We start from the raw sequence: 12,119 nt of genomic DNA, 5'->3' as shown, positions 1-12,119 counted from the left end.
AGGGAGCCTGTGTACATATTCCAGGTCATGTGGCCAGCATGACTAAACTGCTTCTGGCGAACCAGAGCAGCACACAGAAATGCCGTTTACCTTCCCGCCGGAGTGGTACCTATTTATCTACTTGCACTTTGACGTGCCTTCAAACTGTTAGTTTGGCAGGAGCTGGGACCGAGCAACGGGAGCTCACCCCGTCACAGGGATTCGAACCGCCGACCTGCTGATCGGCAAGTTCTAGGCTCTGTCACAGCGCCACCCATGTCCTTCTTATAAAGGTACTAACAACCAATAGTGGGACAGCAGAAAGAAAAAATAAGTGAAAACTGGGACTCTGTGGGTTATGATTCATTGGGAGGGGGTTGGCAACTGTCCCCTTGCCCCCTCCTGGTGCCCTCCTCCAATTCTGCCATGTTTGTGGCTAATGGTTGGTGTAACAATTTCATTTTCCATATGAATGAAACTCTGGAAAACATTTTAGCATACTCTGATTAAAACTTGGAACAACTCCCAGAAGGTAGATAATTGTTTGACCACGGGTACCTCATTCATTACCTTCTTCTCCCAGTCATAACAACCTCTGGGATCTTAGTATGAATTTTGAAATCGGTGGTAGCTGGGCAGTGCTCATAATCCCACGGGCACACCCAGAATTGGGCGTGCCACACCCTGTTTTTAAATATATATCCATGTACCTATACTTATACCTTTACCTAGGACCCAGGTGGCGCTGTGGTTAAACCACTGAGTCTAGGGCTTGCTGATTAGAAGGTCGGCGGTTCGAATCCCTGTGATGGGGTGAGCTCCCCTTGCTTGGTCCCAGCTCCTGCCAACCTAGCAGTTCGAAAGCACGTCAAAATGCAAGTAGATAAATAGGAACTGCTACAGCGGGGAGGTAAACGGCGTTTCCATGTGCTGCTCTGGTTCGCCAGAAGCGGCTTTGTCATGCTGGCCACATGACCTGGAAGCTGTACGCCGGCTCCCTTGGCCAATAATGCGAGATGAGCGCGCAACCCCAGAGTCAGTCATGACTAGACCTAATGGTCAGGGGTCCCTTTACCTTTATACCTTTACCTATCTCATCTCTGACAGTGTTGCCATAGATGGCATCACCGCAAAGTCCAGCTGGTGTGGGTGCATCTTGCCAGAGTTCCTTATGCTACATTAATTAAAGCTGTGATCTACGCCAATAATAATAATAATAATAATAATAATAATAATAATAATAATAATAATAATAATTTATTATTTATACCCCGCTCATCTGGCCGGGTTCCCCCAGCCACTCTGGGCGCCTTCCAACAAAATATTAAAATCTTTCCCAGTCCACTTGCATGCCCTGATCCTCTCTTCCCTGCAGTTCTGCCGGTGCTCTTCAAAGAAGAATTGCAGAACGTGGAATCAGAAGCAGGTGGAAAGGCCGTCCTGCGCTGCGAGATCTCTAAACCTGGCGCTCCTGTGGAGTGGAGGAAAGGAGCCATCGTCCTTCAGCCTAGTGCCAAGTATGAGATGCTTCAGAGAGGCACAAGTATTGAACTGATCATTCACAATTTGGAGCCCGAAGATTGCGGCCCCTACACTTGCAGCACAGGAGATGAGCTGTCGACAGGCTCCGTTTATGTACAAGGTGCGTTCGCCATACTATGGTTGGATTTTGTAAGCTAAAACTTACATGTACCACATGGCAGTGCAAAACCACACTGCTTCCAGAGCAGCACATGCACCAAACACCAAAGCATGTGTGCTGAAACATAGCATCGTAATTCTGTCCATAAAGTGGTTTGGTGGGGCTGTGCTTAAATCCCTGAGTCTAGTTCACACGTGTATTCACATCGCTTTTATTTTTCACGACCTGGTTACTCAGCACTCGATGCTGTTCACTTGGGTGTGTCCTAGGCTCATTGACATGCATTAATGTGAGGTGCTATGAAAGTTCTGTCGACGGCGCTCGATGTGTGAGATCTCATTCACACATGCAATTTTCTTCACTCATTGAGTAACAAACCTGTATGTGTGAATGACACATGCATAGTCCCAGGTCTGCCTTTCTGTATTGGCAGAACATTTCAAGCATATACAGTGGTACCTCTACTTATGAATTTAATGCGTTCCGAACACACATTTGTAAGTCGAAAAAATTTGTAAGTCGAATCCCATAGGAATGCATTGGGAGAAAAAATTCGTAAGTAGAAGCAACTCTATCTAAAAATTTGTAAGTAGAAAAAAATCCTATCTAAACCGCATCCAAGATGGCGGACGGAGCTCCATTCGTAAGTAGAAACATTCGTAAGTAGAGGTACCACTGTATAGGCCAAATAAAAAGACAGAGCTCTCCTATTAGTTTACTGCTAGGCATCATTTTATGCTTCATGATACTCATGTGAATGGTCTCCCGGCAATTGGAGGTTTTGATTACGAATTTTTTGGGGGGAAGGGGGAGAGGAATCATAGAATCATAGAGTTGGAAGAGAGCACAAGGGCCATCCAGTCCAACCCCCTGCCAAGCAGGAAACACCATCAAAGCATTCCTGACAGATGGCTGTCAAGCCTCCGCTTAAAGACAACTTAAAGGAGAAGGGACTATATAGCCTATTTGCTTCCTGCAGTTTCCCCATTCAAAATCAACCCATCCTTGGCTGCTTTCTCACCTGTGGGAGAGAAGTTACAAGGTCCCTGTGCCTTTTCCCTGCAGGGAGAAAAGCTACTTAGAAGTGTGATTTTGAGTGGGTAACAGTGGAAGGCGTAAGGGTTAAGTATTTCATGCACAGCATGAAATTAACAGCTTCCTACAGCTACTTTTCAGGGACACGGGTGGTGCTGTGGGTTAAACCACAGAGCCTAGGGCTTGCCGATCAGAAGGTCAGCAATTCGAATCCCCGCAACGGGGTGAGCTCGGTCCGAGCTCCTGCCAACCTAGCAGTTTGAAGTGCAAGTAGATAAATAGGTACCGCTACAGCGGGAAGGTAAACGGCGTTTCCGTGCGCTGCTCTGGTTCACCAGAAGTGGCTTAGTTGTGCTGGCCACATGACCCAGAAGCTGTACGCTGGCTCCCTCGGCCAATAAAGCGAGATGAGCGCCGCAACCCCAGAGTCGGTCACGACTGGACCTAATGGTCAGGGGTCCCTTTACCTTTTTACAGCTACTTTTCAGCTTGTTTCAAGAAACTGTTTATGCATCTCCCACAATTACCATCTGGTTTGGTTCCAAAGAACCGTCAAAAGGTTTTTTACAAATGTACATTGGGATGAATATCATTTGAGGACGGTTTTGTTGTGTATCTAAGCCATGCGTATCAAAGGTGACATCCAAGGAGGAAGAGTTGGCACATCTGCCTAGTTTGCATATCAGGGTGCAATTTTATGACAAAAAGTATTAACGGCTTGATTGTGTGAAAGCAAAATCCCATCTGTCTATCTTGGTCTTGTTTAAGCTTGTTTAAAGTTTGGGGCGGATTAGCTTCCTTATACAGTCATAGAATCATAAAATTGTAGTGTTGGAAGGGCCTCATCTCGTCCACCCCCTGCAATGCCGGAATCTCAACTAAAGCTTCCATGACAAATGGCCATCCAACCTCTGCTTAAAAACCTCCAAGGAAGAGTGTTAGAAAGTTAGTCAATGTGACAAGAGAACAATTCTTTATTAAAAATTTGTGTTAACTGATCCCTACAATCCCATAGATGCCATAGTGTTGTCCTATGAATGCATCCTCTGTACCTAGGGAAATGGTGGATTCCCATATCTGTTATGTCTTAACATGATGCAGGGTCCAACAAGTTGAATTTTCTTGAAGTTCTGGTGTAGGCTCGTGGTTTATTGATGCCAACATTAGACCAAATTACAGCTCACCAAATGTCTTGGTTGTACCGAGTTTCCAAAGTATTTTAAAGAATGTGATCAGTTGCAATCACAGCAGGTCATTCTCAAAGACCACTATCCCATGGCAACATCACAAGTGGGCATGGCAGGAGGTGCCAACACACAACCATTTCTCCAGGATAAATGAGTTTCGACCATTGGCCTTGAGTGTGTCTCTGTGAAATCGTGAAATGTTCTTTCAGTATCAATCTCGATTGCTAGGTTTGTAAATCCCCTATTGATGTCCGTCTCTTAAATGGTGGATGTTGTCAGTTTCGTAAAAGCCAGTATATTTACACATGTGTTCTCCCTTGGTATGCATTCTCTTACTTTGTTACGCAGAAGAGGAATTGCAGATAGTTTCTGATTTAAAGAACACGGACGTCTTTGCGGGTGAATCAGCCACTTTCACTTGCGAGCTCTCGCGCCCGGGCATGCAAAGCGTACAGTGGTGGCTGGACGGCTCTCCCCTTCAGAGCAGCCCCGTGAACGAAATCTCTGTGCAAGACGGGAAAGTGTATACTTTGACCCTAAAGGACCTGGGGCCCAATGATTCAGGAATTGTGACCTTCAGAGCGGGCCCCCTCATATCCTCCGCTAAATTATTAATCAAAGGTATTTTTGGCTTTGGATGTGCAGTTGCCCAACGGGCCGCCCCACAAACCACGCTGCTTACGCTTCTGGCTTCAGGCGGCCCTTAACAACTTTCTGCAAAACGGCTACTGGAAGGCATGCCATTAACCAGTAAGCACAATCTCACTACCTTATCTGCAGGCGTACTGCTTGAAAAGGCAATTAAAATGGTGAGATTTTCAGAGGTGACTGAATGCTGGCAGTGTACATATTGAATTAGAAGTTTTCTTGCAAAAGACACATCCATATAACCAAAACAGGGGCAACATTGCTTACTGGGGCAAATGATCGTTAATAAGAATACAGTGGTACCTTGCAAGACGAATGCCCTGCAAGACGAATTTTCCGCAAGATGAATGCGTCTTGCGATCTGATGGTGACTCGCAAGACGAATTCGTTTTGCGAAAAATTCATCTTGCGAATCACGGTTTCCCATAGGAATGCATTGAAATTTAATTAATGTGTTTCTATGAGCCTAGGGCTTGCTGATCAGAAGGTCGGCGGTTCGAATCCCTGTGACGGGGGTCCCAGCTCCTGCCAACCTAGCAGTTCGAAAGCACATCAAAATGCAAGTAGATAAACAGGAACCGCTATAGCGGGAAAGTAAACGGCGTTTCCATGTGCTGCTCTGGTTTGCCAGAAGCGGCTTTGTCATGCTGGCCACATGACCTGGAAGCTATACGCCGGCTCCCTCAGCCAATAATGCGAGATGAGCGTGCAACCCCAGAGTCGGTCACGACTGGACCTAATGGTCAGGGGTCCCTTTACCTTTTTATGGGCAAAAAAAGAAATTTCAATGCATTCCTATGGGAAACCGCGATTCACAAGACGAATTTTTCGCAAAATGAATTGGCTCGCGGAATGAATTAAATTCGTCTTGCGAGGCACCACTGTATAGGAAACCCGCTCTGTTGCTCTTACCAGCCCCAGTCTTGGAAACTTATTATTATGATGCCACTCTTCGTATTAATATCACAGGGTGGTTTACAATATATTTCCCCCTCTTGCTGAAATGGAACTGGACAAACTAAGGGTTATGGTTAAAGGTAAAGGGACCCCTGACCATTAGGTCCAGTCGTGACCGACTCTGGGGTTGTGGTGCTCATCTCGCATTATTGGCCGAAGGAGCCGGCGTATAGCTTCCAGGTCATGTGGCCAGCATGACAAAGCCGCTTCTGGCAAACCAGAGCAGCACATGGAAACGCCGTTTACCTTCCCGCTGTAGCGGTTCCTATTTATCTACTTGCACTTTGACGTGCTTTCGAACTGCTAGGTTGGCAGGAGCTGGGACCAAGCAACGGGAGCTCACCCCGTCACAGGGATTCGAACCGCCGACCTTCTGATCAGCAAGCTCTAGGCTCAGTGGTTTAACCACAGCGCCACCTGGGTTACTAGTTCTAAATATTTCACTCCCATTGAGGTTTATGGCTGTAAAAACTCTCTTGCACATGAACCCCCTTGGTCCTTAAGGCTATGGCTGTTACCCGAAGGGAATGTGCCGAACGTTGCAGAAGTTGAGCGGTTGTGTGTCTCAGTTCAATAATCCCACTGGAATTCATTTATAGTCAGAAATCAGGTAGGGTTCCTGTGAAATCCTAGGCAGCTTCCCAAGATATTTTCAGAGAATAATTGGCATGAACAAGTAGTAAAGTAATTCCCTTTATTATATCAACTTGTGTTGATGTAAGAGAACCCAGGCTTTTAAGTTACACTGCACTCTTCATTCATCAAGGAAAACGGGTAGAAAGGGATAGATCCAGTTTGAAATAAGAACAATACATGAAGAATCTAAGGGTGGCACCGTGGAAAATAAAATACTAGTGAAATTCTAACCATGCTTACATTAATGCCCTTAACAGACACTTCCTTTATGTTTCTGGCGGTAATGCTATCTCTCTATTGAGATAATAGCCTATAATTGGCTAATTATTGATAACACAGCTTTGTGAGACAGAAAGATAGCAGAGAAATCTATCTGCCTACGAACAAATTCTTAGCTGCGTAGCAGACGGTGCAAAAATACTCGCCCAGTACACTCCGTCACAAATGTCAAGCTTCTGTTTCAAAAAACCCCAGAAACTTTTCCTCCCAAGTTCAGATCACATTCCGTAGCAGCGAAAGCTTTATCCAACTTTTCTGTGCCTGTGAAATAACTCACGTTCACTCCCTTGTTCGTTAAAACAAAGAAGATTTATTGCTTAGGGCAGCTCAGCCGGGTGAGTTCATCTCCATCCTCGGCTGAAGCTGCGACACGAAACAGACAGGATACAAACATACAGCGTTCTCATGTAACAGAAAGTTACAACAGCAACAGGTACTTCCTGTTTACATGGACACGTCACAGGGCCCCGCGGCAGGACGATTGCTAAGCTATTAACCCTCTCAGCTCACACTCTCTGCTTTTTGCCTTTTCTCTTTATATCACTCTGTCTTTTCTGTCCAGGCCAGATCTTCTCAGAAGAATTCAGGAGGAAGTTCTTTCCTTCTCATTCACTGTATTCCAACAATAAGCAGGCTTACATGTGCACAAATGATGCTTATTTGGTGATGCACTGGTCCCTCTGTGGAACTCACAACATTATAATTCCAGTTGTTGTGACAAAATCCTGCACAATTCCAAGTCTAGCTCTAAGCATGCAAGTGAATGGACAAGTGCCTGGACTTAAATTTACAACAAGGTCCTCTCAGTTAGTGCTTCTCTGAAGACCCCTGTTTTCCACTCCAACGTCACTTCTGAAACTTTCTCACCCAGGACACAACTTGCCCCACTCTGCTCTCGATCTTGGACTCTCAGTTTTTAGCCAACATTGTGCCCCACCCCATTGTCTTGTAAGACATCAGCGAGGGGGCCATCCAGTGAGGTCTAACCTGACCACTGTGGCTGTTCAGGAAAATGCTGCTTCATTATTGCCAATCCCATGCTATGTCAGTCCTTGACTGCAGCAGACCCAATGATTGCTTGGGTGGGATTAAAGGTCTTGGTTTGGTGCAGGTCTATAGATTAGATGTGCACTGAATGTGAGTCCACTCTCTAGTAACACATCTACAGAGATATAATAATAATAATAATAATAATAATAATAATAATAATAATAATAAATTTATTTATACCCCGCCCTCCCCAATCAAAACTGGGCTCAGGACGGCTCACACCAATAAAATTACAATAAAACATAAAAAGCAATTAATTAAAATACAGATTAAAATACAGATATATTAAAATTTAAAATGCAGCCTCATTTTAAGTAGTCCATAAATCCAAACCATGAGGGAGGAAAACACAGGGGTCAGACTAAGTCCAGCCCAAAGGGCAGGCGGAACAGCTCTGTCTTGCAGGCCCTGCGGAAAGATGACAAATCCCGCAGGGCCCTGGTCTCCTGTGAAAGAGCGTTCCACCAAGTTGGGGCCAATACTGAAAAGGCCCTGGCCCTAGTAAAGGCCAATCTAGCCACCTTATATAACTGTAATGTCCCAAGGACACACAACACGACAGCTTCCCTAACAGCTAATCCACCTGCTTCTACACTGCTCGTTGCTGATGTCACAAGCAAACACAAAACTCATCAAACTAAGTGGTGCTTCTCATCCGCTTTTGTGCATCTCACTCACTCCGAGAGCGCTGTACTTGAACAAAATGAGTGCCCGTAAACGTTCCCCGAAGGATGCACTAATACATGTCCCTCCTGACGTGTCGGTTGACAGATCCAACCATTGAAGTGGTCAGTCCCATGCAGGACATTACCGTGGACGAAGATGACACAGCAGAATTCGTCTGCCAGTATTCCAGGCCTGTGCAGGCCACATGGATGAAGAACGAGCAGGCAGTTCATGCAGACGGCCAGCGAATTGTCATTGAGCAGGACTGGAATGTGGCCAAGCTGAAGATTAAGCCTGCTCTTCCAGGGGACACCGGCATCTATTCTTGCGAAGCTGGAGGCACTAAAGTGGTGGCTATGCTTGATGTTCAAGGTGAGGTCTTCCATGATGGAAAGAAGACTATCAAGGGAGTGCAGGGAGCGTTCACAGCAGCAACCGACCATGGGCAGCACTACTTATTTTGCCATGGCCTAGCACTCTTTCCCAGCTGCAGCCTGTGGTGTTTGAACAGAGGTTGGATGGCAACCTGTCAGGGATCCTGTAGCTGTGATCCCTGCATTGCTGGAGGTTGAGCTGGATGACCCTTTGGGATCCCTTCCAACTCTACATTTCTGTGATTCTGTGAGGAGCTGTTGACTCTTCCAGATTATAGAGCATGGGTGGGGTAGCTATAGGGATGAACAAACCTTTCAGTTTTGGATTCTCCCAGTTTCACATTTTTCTAGTCCTTGAGTTCAGTTCTCCAAAGTTTCACACCAGCTTGCAATTTTTATTATTAAACAAATCAGGCTTGATGGTGGAAATTTATCTCAATACACACATTTTTAATACAGTCTTCTGCAATATGCACATTTTTGCAAGCAATTTACCTTAATATAAGTTAGCTGAGTATATTATTTTCACTATGCACATTTTAATGCTCATCCCCTCCCCCATAATGTACAGATTTTGACACACCATATTTGGCTGGAGAACCGCATCACAAAATTTGGAGAAGTGCAAAATTTAAAGCAGGGGTCCCTAGACTTACCTGGCTTTGGGCCGGTGCCCGCCGCGCCGATCGCGTGGCGGGCCGGAGGGCAGGGGAGTGCGCATGCAGCGGGCTGGAGGGCGGGGGAGTGCGCGCCTGTGCGCATGCGCACACACACTTACTGGCGTGGTGGCGCGCTTCCAGATCGGAAAAATCGCCGGAAATCATTTGTGCGCATGTGTATGGGCCTCCCCCGACCCAGAAGTGCACCGGAAATGACCTCTTCTGGGTCGGGAGAGGCCCATACGCATGCGCACAAACAATTTTCGGCGTTTTTTTCCGATCTGGAAGTGCGCCGCCGTGCTGCGTGCCGTAAGAGTGGGCAGCGTCAGCGGGCGGTGGGGGTCGTCACGGGCCAGATTGGGAGGCCAATTGGACCGCATCTGGCCCGCGGGCCGTAGTCTGGGGACCCCAGATTTAAAGGATAGGTATATTTTGGGTCATGTGTTTTTTCAGGAAGCACATATTAGGTAGGTTTGCATGAAAATGGAAACCAAGCCAAATTTCTTCTCCATCCCTAGTTAGCAATTTTATGTGGCCTCTGGGACTGAGTCTTACCTACTGCAGGGATGTTGTGAAACATAGTTTTTGCAAGAGCTTTAAAGCGATACCCCACGGCACCTCTTTCCAACACTTCCCCAACATGCCTTTTTTTGTTTCCACATACTGCCTTTAATTTAGGGCTGCCTGTTCATGCAAAATCTAATTAAAGTCATTTTGGATAATTAAAGGTCTGTTGTAATGTTGTGGCTCTGAGTGTCAGCTGAGAGCCGAGGAGCCACGCTGCTATTTTAATTCTCACCTCAGTTATGAACTTGCTAGGGTGGGCTTAGGTAAGTCCCTGCCTGAATTTAAACCTCCCCAACTGCAAAAGGGGGAAAGTAATACTGGCCTACCTTACAGGGCTGTTGTAAGGATAACTGAAAATAAAATAAATGTGAAATGCTTTGAGTACCCTTAAGTGTTTCATAAATGCTAAATATAAATACTGCCTTTGATTATATTAGTCTACATTTACTCAGAGCTCAGACTTCTGATACTGCTGTTTAATATACTTACATTGCTGTGGCTTTTTCTTATTTGGTTGCTATTAGCAATGTGGTGGTATTATTATTATTATTATTATTATTTTGTTTTTATAGTTGTTTAGCTATGTTATTTCTATTGGGTGCCTGTTGATTGCTTTGAGCCTGTGGGAAAGCGGGTCATAACATTTTAAAAGTAAAATCAGTAAAAGTGAGGTATCCATAATGAGAAAAGAGGGGACAATATATTTTGTGCTATTCTGTGCATCAACAGCTGCTTGGAATTATGCAATCCACAATGGCGCAGTTCACATTACCCCTGTTTATTGCTTTTGCACATCATAGGATCAATTTGGGAAATCTCCGTATGGGGAGAAGAAGGGTTTTTACTGTCAGAGCTACCACAGGTCAATGCATAAACGTTGGTGAGGGTTAGGAGGAGATATGGAATTGTTTCACATGTTTCATATTGCAAAAAACAACAACAACAGTATCTCATTTATTTTGATGATGTCATTTCGTCTTCCAATAGTCCTGCACTGAGATGGTTCACGAGCCGTCCAGGCTCTTCCTTGGCAATTGGGCCACCTATAGCAATGGCAGTGTGCAAATCCTGACAGTTTCCGTCCCCTTTGAATTTATGAAACCAAGTTTGCCCTGGGCTGAATTAAGGAGGAGGCGCCAGGAAGTCTGCAATCTTGCCAGCATAATGGAGAGATTTTTTTTTTAATTTTAAAAAAACAAGTTTATTGATCAATTTAAAACTTTACATAAAACAAAAATACATAAGGTAACGGTACAACTCAAATACTTCGAATCTTACAAGTCATAACCGTTTCCTATATCTCTGTATATAAAAACCCCCTTCCCCCCTCCCACCCTCCCTGCTCCCACCCCTCTCCACCCTTTCTTTCCTACCCTTTTCCTTGACGTCTTCTCTCCCTCCCCCCTGTGACCCTTGATCCTTTATTCATATTGTACATTATATATATCAACTCTAGAGCCTGGAGAAAGAATTCAAAAAAAGTCATTAACATTAAAAATATTGGAAAAGAAGACAAAAACAAAGGGTTGGTGTGTGTTTCTTTCCTTTTCCTTTCGTATTCACCTTCCTGCCAATCTCTGATGTATTTGTTAAACTCATGCGAACGTACTAAACCTAGTATATTTCTCTATTATACACATCTAATACGTCCATTTTTCTTCATGCATCAAAACCTTATGTATACATTTACTTTTTTCCTTCCCCCCTTCTTTTTTTTTCAATCAATTATTACCAAATCCAGTGCACCTTTAGTATATTTTTGAATATATAGTTTATATTTTGACCAATTTTCCGAGAAGTTTTTTTGTGATTGGAGAGATATTTTGACTGATTATATGCAATTTTGCAGGTTGCATGCGCCACCAGCGCACCATTTTTAAAGTGTTTTTCACAATTTTTTTTTTTGAACCACTACCGGGATTGCTTCGGTTATATTTTCCCTTTTTTGTGATGGCTCTGTACTCTGACTTGTTGTTGTTGTTGTTGTTGTTGTTGATGATGATATTATCCTGGATTATTGCTGATATTATTAGTTTCTCTTGACTTTATAGCTAATTTGTTTGTAACTTAAAACCAATAAAGCACATTTTTTTAAAAAGCTGGAGGCACCATGAGCCTGGCAGTTGTGAAGCCACCGACATGGATGGCTTTAAAGAAGGATTAGATAAATTCCCAGAGGAGAAGGCTTTCAATGCCTATGAGTCATGATGGCTATATTCTGCTTGCCCAGATATGGTGCACCCCGTTTAGCTGCTTCTGGCGAAACTGGAATCCGTCCCTTCCTCCTTTGCAGCTGTGAGACCTTGCAAGATTTCAGCGAGATCTCAAGGGAAACTGCTACCAATGCCACTTCTTTGCTGGTGGTGCTGGTGGGCTGAGCTGTGGAGATGAGGCTGGTGGCATCTCTTGGGCTTCCTCTGTTTGAGGTGGGCGCCTCACC

The 12,119-nt window shown here is 44.7% G+C and overlaps 1 protein-coding gene across 35 annotated transcripts in view; it reads left to right on the top strand.

Moving 5' to 3' along the window:
- The window catches only part of OBSCN (obscurin, cytoskeletal calmodulin and titin-interacting RhoGEF), a 304,918-nt gene that overhangs the window by 149,411 nt on the left and 143,388 nt on the right, over nt 1-12,119 (top strand). For 32 of the 35 annotated variants that reach the window (XM_088654044.1, XM_088654041.1, XM_088654038.1 and 29 more), the window contains 3 exons: nt 1,355-1,621; nt 4,192-4,464; nt 8,185-8,451. In XM_088654044.1, the coding sequence (XP_088510170.1) occupies nt 1,355-1,621; nt 4,192-4,464; nt 8,185-8,451 (807 nt within the window). The remainder of the gene's footprint in view (nt 1-1,354; nt 1,622-4,191; nt 4,465-8,184; nt 8,452-12,119) is intronic. The other 3 variants (XM_088654034.1, XM_088654031.1, XM_088654025.1) reach the window with 2 other exon arrangements.

The sequence above is a fragment of the Zootoca vivipara genome, chromosome 11 (genome assembly GCF_965207765.1).
Source record: "Zootoca vivipara chromosome 11, rZooViv2.hap1.1, whole genome shotgun sequence".
In the NCBI taxonomy this organism is placed as follows: domain Eukaryota; kingdom Metazoa; phylum Chordata; class Lepidosauria; order Squamata; family Lacertidae; genus Zootoca; species Zootoca vivipara.
Note: the sequence above shows the minus strand (reverse complement) of the source record. Positions and strands in the feature narration are given on the sequence as shown.